Genomic DNA, 16803 nt, shown 5'->3' with positions numbered 1-16803 from the left:
AGGGCACATTTCCCAGACACTGGCATAAAGCCATTGTCATTCCTGTACCTAAGCCCGATAATGACAAACATCTTCCTTCTAGCTACTGCCCCATTTCTCTCACGAGTCATGTTTGCAAGGTGATGTAATGTATGAATCATGCCCGGCTGGTATGGTGGCTCAAGTCTCACAGTTTACTAACCACTGCACAGCGTGCCATTCTGCAGTTGACCATCTCGTCATTTATCCACCCATGTCGTGAATGGTTTTCTGTGGAAATCCCAGACTGTGGGCATGTTTTCCGATTTGAAGAAAGCCTGCGATACCTGCTGGAGGACTGGTATCCTCTGTACTCTCTAGCCGTGGGGCTTCTGTGACTGCCTGCCCCGTTTCCTTCAGGAATTTTTAAAAGACAGAGTTTTTGAAGTACATGTGGTTTCTGCGTTGTTAGACACCTTTATCCAGGAAAACTGTGGGCCTCAGGGTTTCGTCAAAAAATGAGCGTAGTCCTCTTTGCTATTGCCGTTAACCCTATAATGGCCTGTCTCCTGCCAGGCATCTCTGGCTCCCTTTTCATTGACAATCTTGCCATCAATTGCAGTCCTCCACGGACCTGTCCCGTTGAGCGGTGTCTTCAGTGATGTCTCGCTCATCTTTAATCATGGAGCATCCACAATTGCTTTCATTTTTCCACTGACAAAACCATTTGTATGAATTTCTGGTGGCGCAGTTGGTTGCATCCACCGTCTTTACATCTTGGGCCTGGTGCTCTTCCGCTCATTGAAACTACGGAATTCCTGGGGCTCATGCTAAATAGGAATCTTTCTTGGTCCTCCCATGTGTCTTATCCGGCAGCCGACTGTATGTGGTCCTTCAGTGTCCTACATATCCTCAGTGGTGTTTTCTGCAGAGCAGAGCGAACCACCTTACTCCGTTCCTAACGGTCTCTTGTCCGTTTGGAACAAGAGTATGGGTGTTTTGTTTATGCATCTGTACGTCTGTACCTCTTGTACCATCTCAATACTATTCACCATCATGGCATCCATTTGGCCATTGGCGCCTTTTCCACTAGCCCAATTGAGAGCCTGAATGCAGAAGCTGCTGAACTACCACTGTCCTGCCGCTGTGACTTTCTCCTCAGCAAATATGCATGCCATTTGTCTGCCATGTGTGGCCACCCATCCTATGCCTCCTTATTCAATGACTCCTTCGATCGGCAGTATGGTGTGCGTCCCTCTTCTCTGTAACCTCCTGAGTTCACTTTCGTCTCTTGCTTAACTTCATGCTACCTGCAACTTTCCCGGAGGAAGCCATCTTGGCTTCATGCGGCAGCTCGTGTTCGCCTTGGCCTTCATTCACTTCCTAAGGACACTACTCTAGCCTCACTCTATCACCTTCAGTTTCACGACCTTCACAATAGTACCTTTGTGTACACTGGTGGCTCTCGGACTGATTGTGGTGTCAGGTGTGTCTTCGTCATTGGCTCCGATATTTTTTGGTATCAGCTTCCAGAACACTGCTCAGAGTTTACAGCTGAGCTCTTCGCTCTGTTTCAGGCCATGCGGTACATCCGGCAACATAGGCTTTTCAATTGTGTCATCTCCTCCAACTCTCTCAGTGCCCTTCAAAGCCTCTGTGTGCTGTACACCATCATCCACCCCTTAGTACAACAGGTCCAGGAAAGCTCTCACTTCTTCACTCTTGATGGAGAACTGTGATCTTTATGTGGGTTCCTGGTCACATCGGTCCAACAGGAAACGAAGCTGCTGCCAAGGCTGCAGTCCTCGTCTCTTCGCCTGCTGGTTCTTACATTCCCTTCGATGATCTTTGTGTTGTCATCTGTCAGCAGATGGTCTCACTTTGGCATCACCACTGGTCCTCCCTTCATGGGAACAAGCTCCTGGTCATTAAGTCTCTCTCAGTGGCTTGGACAACCTCCTCTTGGCCCTCTCGCCATGAGATCATTTTAGCTAGATTGCGTATCGAGCACTGTCTTTTTAGCCATCGCCATTTATTAAGTGGTGCTCCCCCACTACTTTGTATTCTTTGTGCTCAGCCTTTGACGGTCCACCATTTCCTGATGGAGTGCCCTTTTTTTAACCACTTACATTCTCGATTGTGTTAGCTGTCTGAATTACCGGTTATTTTAGCAAATGACATGCGGGCTGTCGACCATGTTTTACTTTTTATCCGTCGTAGCAATATGGCAAGAGCCATTTAATTTTTAGTTCAGGATCTCCGTTTCTCTGTGGTGTATTTTCTAGACCTTTCTCCACATCCCTTCCGTCGATTGGGATTAACATGTAGTTGTTTTTGACACCTCTGTCTGTCTCCTGTTCTACAGTTTTGACATGGGCACGTATGACCATAGCTGTTTTTGCACCCTCAAACAAAACAAACAGTCAAGAAAGCCGTTCAATCTACTCATCTCATGCTCCTGCACTAGACTACAACGGTTGACCCAAGCAACAAGAGCCTCCATAAAACCTTCTCTGCACCTCCTCATATCTGCCAAACTTCTGTTGTAGTCATGCTACTTTTCTTATATCTGCAGAAACTCCCTCCTGACACTCTATAGAACACAGAGAACAAATAGGCCTACAATACAATCATGAACCTGTTCTCTAAAAGCTGCAGTTTCACAGAAGTATCAGACTTTCCCAAAGGCCCTATCTTTTGCCTCACTCCCAAATTCAGTCGTGCTAGTCTTATTAAAGACCTTCTCTCCTCCTCGTGATCCCTAAATGAAAACACTTTTTGCCAGTAATCCTACCAATTAAAACTGATCTATAACCAATATTGTGACTTGTATTACTCAGTTTACTCTTTTATTTCTAACCATGAACCATCCCCATTGTCCTCAAGTTGTTCATTGTCAACTTTCCAGAATTTCCTGACCTTGAGTCTTGCTTCACCATCATTCACCAAATCCACCATGGAAACCAACCTCACATCCACAGAAAGAACTGCAATCCACCACCTAAAAATTGATCCTGACCTTATAATCCTACCTGATTAAGAGGGTTCCACCACAGTGGTTATGAACTGCAGGGGTTATCTGGTGGAGAGGCTCTACCTAAAGTAAATAAACCCAACCCGCCCAGGACACTCCATTGTGCTTGGTTACTGTTCATCCACAGAGAGAATCTTCGATGCTGTGGACCAACACTTTCAGCCTGTTACCTTCTTTTCTAAGTAAAGGACACTAACCTTTTCCTCTACTGATTCTCCATTCTTCCTATTCCCTTACCACCTGACACACTTCATTTCAGTGTTGATACCAACTCTCTCTCCACTAACATCCACAGTGGCCAGGGCATTGGTGCTATTGTACATTTCCTTTCCCAGCACATAAATGACAAGATACTTCTCCATCGAAGGTATCGCCCAGAAACAAATCCATTGTAAGCATTGGCACCATCCTACATCAACCTGTTCACTGGCCATCTGTAGTAGACTGATGACCATAGTCCCATAGTGCTCAGAGCCATCTGTAGTAGGGGTACCCAAACTTTTCCTCTCACAGAATATTTTGAGAAACACTATGTTTATTTTAATAACATTTTTAAAAGTGAGGAAAACTTGTTTTATTCATTGGTTACTTCAATTTTAAATAATAACTAATAACACAGAAATCATAATCAAATTTAAAATAAGTTAGAAAAGAGTGTGTGGTCAGACAGAGGCTTTATAAGACTAGTGAGTGACTTGGGAGGCAAGACATGGGAGATCAGTTTATGGAAAAGTTAGGAGGATAATTTCTGCCTGTGAAGGCTTCACTGAGACCATCTGCGTATTTTTGTGGGACTTCTTGGTGTGGAAAGGGTGACAGTGGTCTAAGAGGAGGTACTGTTAGTGGTTGGTAAGATAGATGTGGATGGGGTTACTAACGTAGCCATCCTTGAGGTGGAGGTTGACATCGAGGAAAGTGGATTGCTGGACTGAGAATCAGGTAAAGTGAATTGGGAAGACAGTGTTGAGGTTTTGGAGGAAAGTGGATGGAGTGCCCCCACTCTGTCAATGTCATGATATCATCAATATATTTGAACCAAGTGAAGGTTCTGGGATTCTAAGTGTCTGGGAAGAATTCCTCTACGTTAGTGTTTCCCAAACTGTGTTCTGCAGAACACTGGTGTTCTGTGGGAAGTGAAAAACTGCTCTCTGGTACTGCTCACGCCATCATGACAGAGTCCAAAAAATCTGTGCACAGTGGGTTCCCCACAGTGTGATGGATGAGCAGAAGTTGAACTGAATGTTGCCATCACTGCGACACCTGGTATGATATCACAATGAAGACTGTTGTTACCTGTCTCATATTGTCATGCGAGATGAAATAAGATGTCATCATTTTGAGCTGGAGAGCAATCGTCAGGGCCAACATTGGAAACGCATGGATTCATCCCTACCACAAAAATCCAAAGCTGTTCAGGCCAGCTCCAGGAAAGTCACGATGACATTTTTCTTTGAAAGCAAGGGCCCACTGCTCATTGATTTTCTGGAACTTCGGTGCCGCAGTTCGTTTTTGGACGAGGCTGCAGCTGATTCCTGCATTGTCCACAATAACTAACCCATTGTCTGTGATAAAATTTACTATTTTGTGAGGCAACCATAATAATTATTTTTTTATTATTTGCTTCCAGGGTCATATGAGTGTAAACTTTGCCTAACACTGCATAACAATGAAGGGAGCTATTTGGCACACACACAGGGAAAGAAGCATCAGGCAAATTTGGCTCGTCGTGCTGCTAAAGAAGCAAAGGAGTCACCACAACAGGTCTGTACTTGCAGCTCAAATTGCTGACAGATCTATGTTTAAGTGTTTGTCATAGCTTTCTGTACTACTTCTACATCTACATACATACTCTGCAATCTACCTTATGGTGCGTGGCAGAGGGTACCTCATACCACAGCTAGCATCTTCTCTCCCTGTTCCACTCCCAAACAGAACGAGGGAAAAATGACTGCCTATATGCCTCTGTACGAGCCCTAATCTCTTATCTTATCTTATCTTTGTGGTCTTTCCGTGGAATATAAGTTGGCGGCAGTAAAATTGTACTGCAGTCAGCTTCAAATGCTGGTTCTCTAAATTTCCTCAGTAGCGATTCACGAAAAGAACGCCTCCTTTCCTCCACCCGAGTTCCTAAAGCATTTCCGTAACACTCGCGTGATGATCAAACCTACCAGTAACAAATCTAGCAGCCCGCCTCTGAATTGCTTCTATATCCTCCCTCAATCTGACCTGATAGGGATCCCAAACCATCGAGCAGTACTCAAGAATAGGTCGTATTAGTGTTTTATAAGCAGTCTCCTTTATAGATGAACCACATCTTCCCAAAATTCTGCCAATGAACCAAAGATGACTATCCGCCTTCCCCACAACTGCCATTACATGCTTGTCCCACTTCATATCGCTCTACAATGTTACGCCCAAATATTTAATCGACGTGACTGTGTCAAGCGCTACACTACTAATGGAGTACTCAAACATTACAGGATTCTTTTTCCTATTCATCTGCATTAATTTACATTTATCTATATTTAGAGTTAGCTGCCATTCTTTACACCAATCACAAATCCTGTCCAAATCATCTTGTATCCTCCTACAGGCACGCAATGGTGACACCTTCCCGTACACCACAGCATCATCAGCAAACAGCCACACATTGCTATCCACCCTATCCAAAAGATCATTTATGTAGATAGAAAACAACAGCGGACCTACCACACTTCCCTGTGGCACTCCAGATGATACCCTCACCTCCGATGAACACTCACCATCGAGGACAACGTACTGGGTTCTATTACTTTAGAAGTCTTCGAGCCATTCACATATTTGGGAACCAATCTCATATGCTTGTACCTTAGTTAGGAGTCTGCAGTGGGGCACCGAGTCAAACGCTTTCCGGAAGTCAAGGAATATGGCATCCGTCTGATACCCTTCATTCATGGTTCCCAAGATGATATGTGAAAAAAGGGCGAGTTCCATTTCACAGGAGCGATGCTTTCTAAAGCTGTGATGATGCATGGACAGCAATTTCTCTGTCTCAAGGAAATTCATTATATTCGAACTGAGAATTTGTTCGATAATCCTGCAACAAACCGATGTTAAGGATATTGGTCTGTAATTTTGAGGATCCGTTCTTCTACCCTTCTTATATACAGGCGTCACCTGCGCTTTTTTCCAGTCGCTCGGGAATTTACGTTGGGCAAAAGATTCGCAATAAATGCAAGTTAAGTAAGGAGCCAATGCAGTAGAGTACTCTCTGTAAAACCGAATTGGAATCCCACCAGGACCTGTGCGATTTATTTATTTTCAACCCATTCAGCTATTTCACAACCCCAGGGATGTCTATCACTATGTCCTCCATACGGGAATCAGTACGAGACTCAAATGGCGGGAGGTTTGGACGATTCTCCTGCGTGAAAGATTTCTCAAATGCTAAATTTAAAATTTCAGCTTTCGTTTTGCTGTCTTTCGTTGCCAGGCCAGACCGATCAGTGAATGACTGGATGGAAGCCTTCGACCTGCTTACCGATTACCGATTTTACGTAAGACCAGAATTTCCTTGGGTTTTCAGCAAGATCTTTTGCTAAGGTATGACGGTGGTAGTGGTTGTATGCTTCGGGCATCGCTCTCTTTACAGCAGCACGAATCTCTACTAACTTTTGCCCGTCCTCATTCTCCCGATCTTTCTTGTACCGCAAGTGCAACTGTCTTTGCTTCCTGAGCATTTCCCAAATTGCGCTGTTAAACCATGGTGGGTCTTTTCTGTCCGTAACCCACTTTTTCGGCACATACTTGTCCAATGCGTGATTTACAATGTGTTTAAAATTTGCCCATAAATCTTCCACGTCCATTGTACAGGAAGTAAATGAAGTCGATTCATTTACTAAGTGGGATGCAAACAACTGCTTATTTGCTCTTTCTAGTATGAATACTCTCCTAACCTTCTTGACCGACTTTTTAACTTTCGTAACCATAGTCGTAATGACAACATCATGATCACCAATCCCTCTCTCAACACTGACATCGTCGATGAGGTCTGGTCTGTTCGTGGTACCAGATCTAAAATACTTCTATTACGCGTTGGCTGTCGATTTAGCTGCTCAAGACAGTTTTCGGATAATGTGTTCAAAAATAATTCACATGACGGCTTGTCTGTACCACCTGTAATAAATCCATAGACATCCCAGTCTATACTAGGTAGGTTGAAGTCGCCTCCGACTTATATAGCATGATCCGGGTACTTCTGCAATACAGAGTGTAGACTCCCTTTGAATGATTCTAGAACTGTCACGGTAGAACCTGGTGGCCGGTAATAACACCCAACAATTAACTTTACTTCTCGTAGCCCTGTTAAACGTGTCCAGATAACTTCACAATCACACTCTACTTCGACCTCCGTAGACACAATATTTTTGTCAACAAAACATTCACTTCATTTCAGGAGATTCAATTCATTTCATATATATCCCTTATGGCAGGAAAAGCCATGTACTCCACCAGTTCTGGTCCCTCAGAGTGGTGCTGCTCCCATATCACCCTCGTGAGAGAAGCACCAGTAGTTGTGTTCAAAAGTTGTAGGCAGAAAAATCAGTGACAATGTAGGTTTTAGCATTCTCAGACAGCCTAAAGGTTAAGGCTACTGCTCACAAAAAGCAGGAAATTCAGCTTTGAGTCCGTACCTGGCTCGTATGTTAAATTGTCACAACACAATTAGAAACACAGTTGCTGTTTCTTAAAAAAATATATTGATAGACACTTTGTGCATACGCTGATGAGCCACAACATGATGACCACTTACTGAATAGTGCATTAGTCCACTTTTAGAACATAATATAGCAGCAGTTCTGCATAACATGGGTTCAACAAGTTTTTGGTAGGTTTCCAGAGGTACGTGACACCAGATGTCTACGCACATGTGGCTTGTGGGAACGGAGCTGTTGCCTGATAGCATTCCATATGTGTTCAATCAGATTCAGATCAGGTGAATCTGGTGGCCAAGACATTGATGATGTGATTTCTCTGTTGTGCTCCTCAAACAAATGTAGTGTGATTCTGGCCTTGTGATATAAGCAGTTATCTGGCTGGAATATCCATTACCATCAGGGAGCACCTCAAGCGTAAAGGGATGCAAGTGGTCCTCAGCAGTGTTCACATTGTCCACAGTTGTCATTGTGCCTTTGGTTACTGCCCTATCGTAGCACAATACTGTTCCCAGCAGCCTTTGTCCGTGGCACGGTGCATGTTGTGAGACACGATTTGCCTGGAAGATGGTATATCTGTACATGATCTTTGAGCTAGTGTAGCAAGAAACATGATTCAGCCAACAATGTGACATGTTTCCATGGATTCACAGAACAATTTCAGTGACCCCATGCCCATTGCATTCGTAATTATTGATGTTAGGCCAGCATGGTAACAGTGATCATCTATCGTAGTGTGCCATGTTCAGTAATGTTTGCTGAATGATGTCCTCCAACACACTTGTGCCTACACCAGCATTGTACTCTGTTGTCTGATCTGCCACAAATCGCCACCTCATGCTCCAAAGAGCGTCGAGCTTCCAACCTCCACATCCTATAACGTAGTGTGGATGTCCGACACCTACTCTGTTCTTTTACTGTCCTTCGAGCAGTATCCGTAGATCATCATGACAGTAGCACGCAAACAGTAAACCAGCTTTGCTATTTCTGAGGTGCTCATTTCCAGGTGCCAGGCCGTAATGCTCTGCTATTGTCAAAGTTGCTTATGCCCTGGATTTCCCTATTTGCACCCTGAACACTAACTGGGATGATTCCCCTTCCATTTCTGCTCCACTTGTTTACTTTCCTTTCTGTATTGTGCGCCCAAAATGCCAACAGGCAGCATTCAATCCCACAGAGCATTAGGGGTTTTTACCCATCAGAGTGTTTGATACATTTAGCTATTTTTGCGTATTCATATTCTTTCTTTACATTAAGAAGTGTCAATGAGTTATTTCTCACCACTGCTATTGAACAAATATAGGATCTATTTTTTTTTTAATTCTTTCATGTTGCAAAAAATAAAATTAATTGCTTGTCATGAAAGTCCCTGTAGCTATTAGTTTCACTTTATTCATGAGTGTTCTTGTTATGTGATTTACAAAGCAAAAGTGTTTCCACCATATTTAGATTTAGAGTAATGTTTCTTCAGTTAAAAGATATCATTAAATGATATTGACATGAAATTGAAATATCATAATGCGGGTGTAATAAACATTAAATAATTCCATATGCAGCTTGTTTTCCTGTGTGTTTAATTGTAGCAGAAAGAGAATTCCAACTTTTCATTATATCTAAGTCTCATAATTCCTTTGTTGTCCCCCCGCCCCTCCCCCTCAACCCCTCCCCCCCACCTTCTCACGCACCAGCCCCCCCCCCCCCCCCCACACACACATGCTGAAGGCCAGTGTACCAAGCAGCCAGTATGTTGTTTACATGAATACCCGGCTGGTTCCCACGTCCCACCTCAGGTACACGATGTCCAAACACTTTGTAACATGATCTCGCATTTGACTAAGCGATTATGTTAGAAGCATACTAAAGAGGAAGGGACGTGATAGGATACCTTTGGTAGTGGTGATTCCCATTATAGTAGTACTCTATTATAGGTATGATTGGTTCTCCACAAAAGAGGAGTTCCGAGAGACCCGTTTGGTATTGAGTCAGTGCTGAGATGACTGATAACACCCTCACAAAAATATTATAGAGATTTGTTGCTATATGTTCAGTTACCAGCAGTTATGTTAATAAGCTCGAAATGTTTTGTACTAAGCAGCACTCGAAATATTCTAATGTTGACAGACAATTTATTTTATACTTTTTTGAGAAATGTGTCATTCTGTTTTAGAATATTGATATCTGGGCTGTGGCCTTCAAATCCTGTGAAGAAAATCACAGGAAGGCTGTCCTTAACGTCCCCCTGTCAGTTAATAACTTTTATCCTCAAGTCGTGTTCAAGTGAAAGAGTGTTTGTTGGGGGCAGGATGACCTCTGGCTCTACTCTTAGAGGTAGTTGGAGTTGAGGTGCGCCTAGGTAGGGCTTTCTCCCAGTCCTCTGCCCAAGTGAGCATTTGTGGAAATAATTAAGCTTCAGTGTAGAATTAGCTTGTTTGATTCTGCTGTGCCGTCGCCTCCTGGAGGGAGCAGCCTTGAAAACCGGTGTGCATACATTAATACAAGATCCTCTGCATTTAGCTTTGTGCTACATTCTGTGGCTATAGCCGGGCCCTGAACCACTACTCTCAGTGCCTGTTTGGAATTCATCAAATCAGAATGAAATTTTATGTTCTCGGGATTAGTTTGAGAACATTTTTCCACACAAGCAGCATATCATATGGTTTGAGGTTTGTTAACAGCTCTCTTGCTAGATGAAGAAAGGTGTCATATACATTATGTCTGTATGGCCATGCCTGGCAGGGCAATGATTGTCAGTTGATTCTTAGTAACTTCATGACCAGTCACAATTGCCCTTTTATTTGTGCATATACTATCAGTTCCAGCAAAAAAAATAAAAAAAAAATACAATTAGCCATCTTAACTTTTTCCGGTTGTTGATAGAGAATGTTGTGTTAAGCCCCCAACATGGGAGAGCATAATGACAGACTGTGTTGGTAATGGAAGAAGTGGTGGGTGAGGGTGTGCTCTGTCCCACAGGGACAGCTCTCTTTACCCTCCCAAACTTTGACATTGTCACACATTCTCAAAAAACTAATTAATTTATATCCAGTATATATATAGTAACTGTAAAATAGCTTGTAAGGAAGACATTCTTTGTTTCTGTAAATGTATGCATTTATATTTCTTCAAGAATGTGAACAAAAGTGTCACTGAGTTTTTTATTTATTTGTTATCATATGTAAGGGTAGCTGTCTAGTGGCTATGACAAACCATGGTAATTATTACATGAAAAAGAAAAGCATGCTGCAGTTTCATAATACAGTCTCTCTCTTTTTTGGCATACGGTAATTTGAAAATCCTCACAGAAGCAAATACAGTCCACTGCAAGGATGCTTATTCCTTGATAACACCAACTTCTGGCAGTATGCCACCGTAACAGAAAAGCCAGTTGTAACTGAAATAACATTGAGTAGAAAATGTGTCAGTTGAGTTCTTTTATCATACACTGAGAAGCTGGGTGTTTCTAAACTGACAATTCATTGTCAACAAATGATCTGCACTGTCTCCTCAACATGACCTGCTACAACAATTTTTATTTCTTGTTACCTGTTTAGAGTTTTTAGCAATGACTTTTTCTCAGTATTTAATTTTTCATATTTTTACAAAACAATCAACATTCAGCATTCCACAGTGTGGCATTGTGAAGTGATCATGTGACTGGGTAAAAATATAACAAATAAAACAATGTAAATAATCAGTCACTTAATGTCCAAAGGTCGTATGTCATTTTTTCCAATATCTTATGATTTAAGTGGTGATAGTTCTTTCTGTCACACAGCTTATAATAACGAGCGAGCATCTTTGATTTTTGTTCAAACTGAGTTTCATGAATTACTTATGAAGTGTATAGTATTCATTTTTTATCTGACTGAAAATGTCAAAATAGTGCTTCAGAAATTGCCTTTCATGAATGAAAATTGTGTTGGAACAGTTACACATCTGTTTCCCTTTCTGCGAGTGGCAAAAATTTTTAGGTTCCAAAAGGAAGAGAAGTAAAATAGGAATTAAATTGTCGTATAGACTGAAAATTAATTGTGGCACGATGTACACTGGGACATAACTGGCCTATTTATCAGGAAAAATGGGATTTAAAGTCTGTTTTTCGTATCACCATTTAGGTTTTTTGTGGTTTCCTTAAATCTATGTAGCTGAATGATATGAAAAATAGCATAGTAAAGAGTGTTTTACATCTTTTTCACTATTGAAGTGATTCTAGCATTACTGATTTTTCTACTTTTATACAATGCAATTATTTGGCAGGTAATATTCCTCTTCAGGCAGTAAACAGGTGCAACTGTAGTTGCCAGTCCTGTGTCTGATACCAATTATAATGGCCAGGAGTGACAGACACTACAGTGGATGGCGGAAAAGAGTTTCTATTATCAGGAAGCCGGTAGTACATCACACTGCACAAGATAACAATATAATGGTGCATGGACGCCAGGTTGTTCTGACATATCAACATGAGGATCAGTGCTGAAGAGGTGCGACTGTGGCACTGTTGTGCAGTCGGTAGAGTGATGATGACAGCTACCCCACAGGGATGCTGACTGCAGCAGGGACAACAAGCAGTTTGCCCACACTGCAGATTAAAGGCTATCCAGCATGGACAAGATGGCTTACAGTAGCATCAGGATCTGCCCACATGAACAGAGGTATGCAGCAACATGTTTGCCTGCCGAAGTGTTGGTGGCTGCCTGGCCCTGGGCCCAAACAGTTGACTCACAGGCCATTAGAGGGGGGGAAAAAGTGGGTGGTGTACAAGAAAAGTTCTAAGAAAACTGAAGATGGAAGAAACACCTGCAGTGAATGGACCCAGAGTGATTGGCAAGTTTTAAAATTGAAGTCAGAGAGAGAAAGATGTCATGCCAGGCAAAAGAAAAGAGGGAGCCCATAACAGGCAATAAATGGCATAGTAGGGGAAATGAAGATATGAAGAAGATGGTGATATACTTTTCTGTGTCTGTTTCTTAAACCAGTGATAAAGAGTGACAGTCCTGCTAAACTGTCATTCTGCTCCACTTCCTCTTTCCTATCCCTCCTTTATCTGCTAATGAAGCTGAGAGACACCATTCATAGTTTGCATTAGTGTCAGCTCCATTACATTTATTCTATTCAGCAGTAAAACACAGAGACCTGTATATTCTAATGTAAATACTAGTTGCATTTTTGTATATGTAGGTTTCGCCTTCTTTATGATAATGTATACACTGTTACAAAGGTTTTGTTTCTTTTGCGTTGCAAGTTGTCATGTAGTTTGATCTTAAAATTGAAGTTATAAAATAAGTAGTGTATGTTGTAAGCTTGTGTTGTTTCATGCTATTATTTGAAACTTATAACACTTGCTGTATACAGAGCGAGTCATGTGCCCTTACCAATCGGTTTTATGCAACCTGCAATGCCTTCAAAAAACATGCTCTAGATTTTCATATTCTCTCACTGCTATGTGAAAACTGTTAGTCCTATCGAAGAATTGGGTAGGACCTTTTTGTAGGAAATTTAATGTAGTTAAATTTTGTACTGGGATGCGTTTTCGCAGGAGGCCACTGTTGAGGTATTCGAGATAAATGGGCGTGGAGTTATTTTTTTAAAAAATTCGAAAACTATAGCCTCTAGCAAAAACTACATTAAATTTCCTACAAAAATGTCCTGTTCACTTTTTCTGTAGGACGAACAGTTTGGGTGTAGCGAGTGAAAGAATTTCTTGTTCATGGTATTTGAAGATGGTGCAGGTTGCATAAAACCCAGCAATAGGGCATCTGAATCAGTGTGTATAACAAAAATCACATTCTATACATAACTGTGCTTGTCATATGACTTTATTATCTATTTACAAGAATGATATGTCAACATCCATTTGTGCACTTGAGAATGAGCATTTGCTTGAAACCAGGAAGTAGTACCGTATTTACTCAAATCTAAGCTGCACTTTTTTTCTGGTTTTTGTAATCCAAAAAACCGCCTGCGGCTTAGAATCGAGTGCAAAGTAAGCGGAAGTTCTGAGAGATGTTGGTAGGTGCCGTCACAACTAACTTCTGCCGTCGAATATATGTAGCTCTACACAGGCATGATTTGCAGACACAAAGATAAATACTGGCGCCAAAACCTCTGCGTCAGTAAATAAGTTAAAAAAGGTGGAAGACGAGCTTTTTTCTCCGCCCCGAGTTTCGACCACTGCATTTTCATACATTATCCAAGGAAGTAAATACAAATTCTGTATTGTTCATCTTCGAATGTTGCAGCGTTTCAGTGTACTATGAAAATCTGACTGGCAAGACTGTTTGGGATGTTTGTCAATATGGCCAACTCTACGTTCTGAATTTTTTCTTACCTCTGAGAAGCGGTGATTGCTAATAGGAACTTTTACGAATTGTGAATCACATGCAGTATTCTCTCAGCATAAGAATAATACGAAAATAAACATTTTGCCATGTAATCTTTTGTGTTTGCTGCTATCTCATTTAAATCCTGTCTGCCTAATAAACTACGAAACTAGAGTGAGACAACAGCAAACGCGGAAGAACATACATATCATGCCATGTTTATATTCGTATTCTTCTTATGCCTAACAGTGATACAGTCAGAAATGAAGCACAGTAATTGACTAGATTTTTAAATCTAAGATGACTCTAATTTCTGTGCAGAATATAATGTACTAAAGAGACGTCTGCAAAGATTTTCAAACGGAGAAAAATTTTCGCTAAACTCTTGTTCAGAACATCTTCTATCATACGCAGTCTATTATTTGGTTCTTGTTGATCATTATCAAAGAAAGCAGCTGTGTAAGTAACAACAAATAGCAGTCTCTTGCCATTGTTTTGCTAATGAGAGGATTCCTCCTCTTTTTTTTTTTTTTTTTTTTTTTTTTTTTTTTTTTTTTTAAGTGGCGATATCGCGCACAAAAGCAAGCAATGCCGCGAGCGGCGACAGGTAGTAAACACTCATTATCAGAATGAGACAGACAATGCATGACACAGTACAGTAATGCATTTTTCAGCTTAGAGTGACGTAAACACCTATAAGAAAAAGAACGACACTTATCAGGTCAAAGAAAAATAAGCAATTAATTCAAACCAGACGAAGCACGTGATAAAGGAAGGGTACCCGTATAAATACGGATGGAGCGCCTGACGCATAGCAATGGCTACCTGGTAAAGCTTAACTGCTAAGCTTACGACTCGAACCAAACTACTGTAGCTGTATAGTCATTCATTCGACCTAAATTGTGTCTCATATTACAATGGACCAACTTTGTTTCGGTTTGGAGGTGTGGCCTAAAACTTTTCTCTCGCCTTGAATTTCGACTCTCAAATTCAGGTGCGGCTTAGATTCGGGAATTTTTTTTTCCTTGATTTCGAGTCTCATTTTTCAGATGCGGCTTAGATTCGAGTAAATACGGTACTTAATAAAATACTCTCTTTAAACTAACACCATGCCAAAATAATGAACATTCTCTTTTATTCAAAGCTTGGCAATATGGTGCTTAGAAGTTCAGTTGCCAAATTATAATACCTGTAACCATTGTGCCACTCTCTTAGTGTATGATTAGTGTCTCTCTATTCTTACTTTTCTGCTTAGCTTTGATTTTTCAGGTTTTGAGAAAGACATGGGTAGCAGAAAAAGTGAAACAGAAATTAATAGTATTTGTACACAATGTTCTAGCCTGCACCCGAAAAACCAAGAGTTGAACCCAAGAAGTTTGTGAAGATTGGTCGTCCTGGTTACCGTGTGACAAAGCAACGGGATCCTGAAACAGGGCAGCAGAGTTTACTGTTTCAAATAGATTATCCTGAAATTGCAGAAGGTGTTCTTCCTCGGCATCGTTTCATGTCTGCATATGAACAGAAGGTTGAACCTCCAGACAGAAAGTGGCAATATCTCCTATTTGCAGCTGAACCATATGAAACAATAGCATTTAAGGTATGATATTTTATGAATCTAAGTGTATGCTTAAGGTTGCAGATGACAAAGGAATTCCACACTGCATGGTTGGACAAAATTTCACAGTGCATTGTCAGACAATGGAACTTCATTAAGTTATACTAACACAAAGCCATGTTTCATTGTAAAATATAAAATAACCGTAGTGTCTTCTATTAGGAAACCTTTCACAAAGGAGACAAAAGAAGCAGTCTTTAATGTTTTCTTATTAAAAGAGAGAATCACAGATTACTTTTGAAAAGCAACATACTTTGCATAATAATCTCAAACACTTTTTTTTCAAATGCGACATATAACAAGAAATATTTAGACAACATTTATCATGGGTAGAATAGTCACAGTGACATATTCAACTGCGGAGAAGATATACAGTGCCAGAAGCCGCAACAATCACCCTAGGAGACCACAATAAGAGTGTTGTGATTTTTGTGTACTTCCAATGTTTGTAGCAATTAGGTGCTGCAAGTCAGTTGATACATGTCAGATTTGAAATCCCACTACTTTACATATGCATTACTACCTGGAAATTATTTAAAAGAATTAAACTTAAAATACAACAAATTTTGTATCTCTTGCTTTTGTCAATTCACTTAGGGGAAAGAGTAGTCTGGAGCATCAAAACATCAGTTAGTGTTTTATATAAACAAAGATGACATGACTTACCAAACAAAAGTGCTGGCATGTTGATAGACACACAAACATACACACAAAATTCAAGCTTTCGCAACCAACGGTTATTTCATCAGGAAAGAGGGAAGGAGAGGGAAAGACGAAAGGATGTGGGTTTTAAGGGAGAGGGTAAGGAGTCATTCCAATCCCGGGAGCGGGAAGACTTACCTTGGGGGGAAAAAAGGACAGGTATACACTCGTGCACACACACATATCCATCCGCACATACACAGACACAAGCAGACATTTGTAAAGGCAAAGAGTTTGGGCAGAGATGTCAGTCGAGGCGGAAGTACAGAGGCAAAGATGTTGAATGACAGGTGAGGTATGAGCGGCGGCAACGTGAAATTAGCGGAGGTTGAGGCCTGGTGGGTAACGAGAAGAGAGGATATACTGAAGGGCAAGTTCCCATCTCTGGAGTGCTGACAGGTTGGTGTTAATGGGAAGTATCCAGATAACCCAGACGGTGTAACACTGTGCCAAGATGTGCTGGCGGTGCACCAAGGCATG

The 16803-nt window shown here is 41.3% G+C and overlaps 1 protein-coding gene across 1 annotated transcript in view; it reads left to right on the top strand.

Annotated features, from left to right (window-relative positions):
* Window positions 1–16803, top strand: part of LOC126094724 (splicing factor 3A subunit 2) — a 34928-nt gene that overhangs the window by 14312 nt on the left and 3813 nt on the right. The window contains exons 3-4 of the mRNA XM_049909266.1: window positions 4620–4753; window positions 15346–15603. Of these exons, the coding sequence (XP_049765223.1) occupies window positions 4620–4753; window positions 15346–15603 (392 nt within the window). The remainder of the gene's footprint in view (window positions 1–4619; window positions 4754–15345; window positions 15604–16803) is intronic.

Source organism: Schistocerca cancellata, chromosome 8, assembly GCF_023864275.1.
Source record: "Schistocerca cancellata isolate TAMUIC-IGC-003103 chromosome 8, iqSchCanc2.1, whole genome shotgun sequence".
Taxonomy (NCBI): domain Eukaryota; kingdom Metazoa; phylum Arthropoda; class Insecta; order Orthoptera; family Acrididae; genus Schistocerca; species Schistocerca cancellata.
The sequence above is the reverse complement of the archived record's forward strand: the minus strand, read 5'-3'. Positions and strand labels throughout refer to the sequence as shown.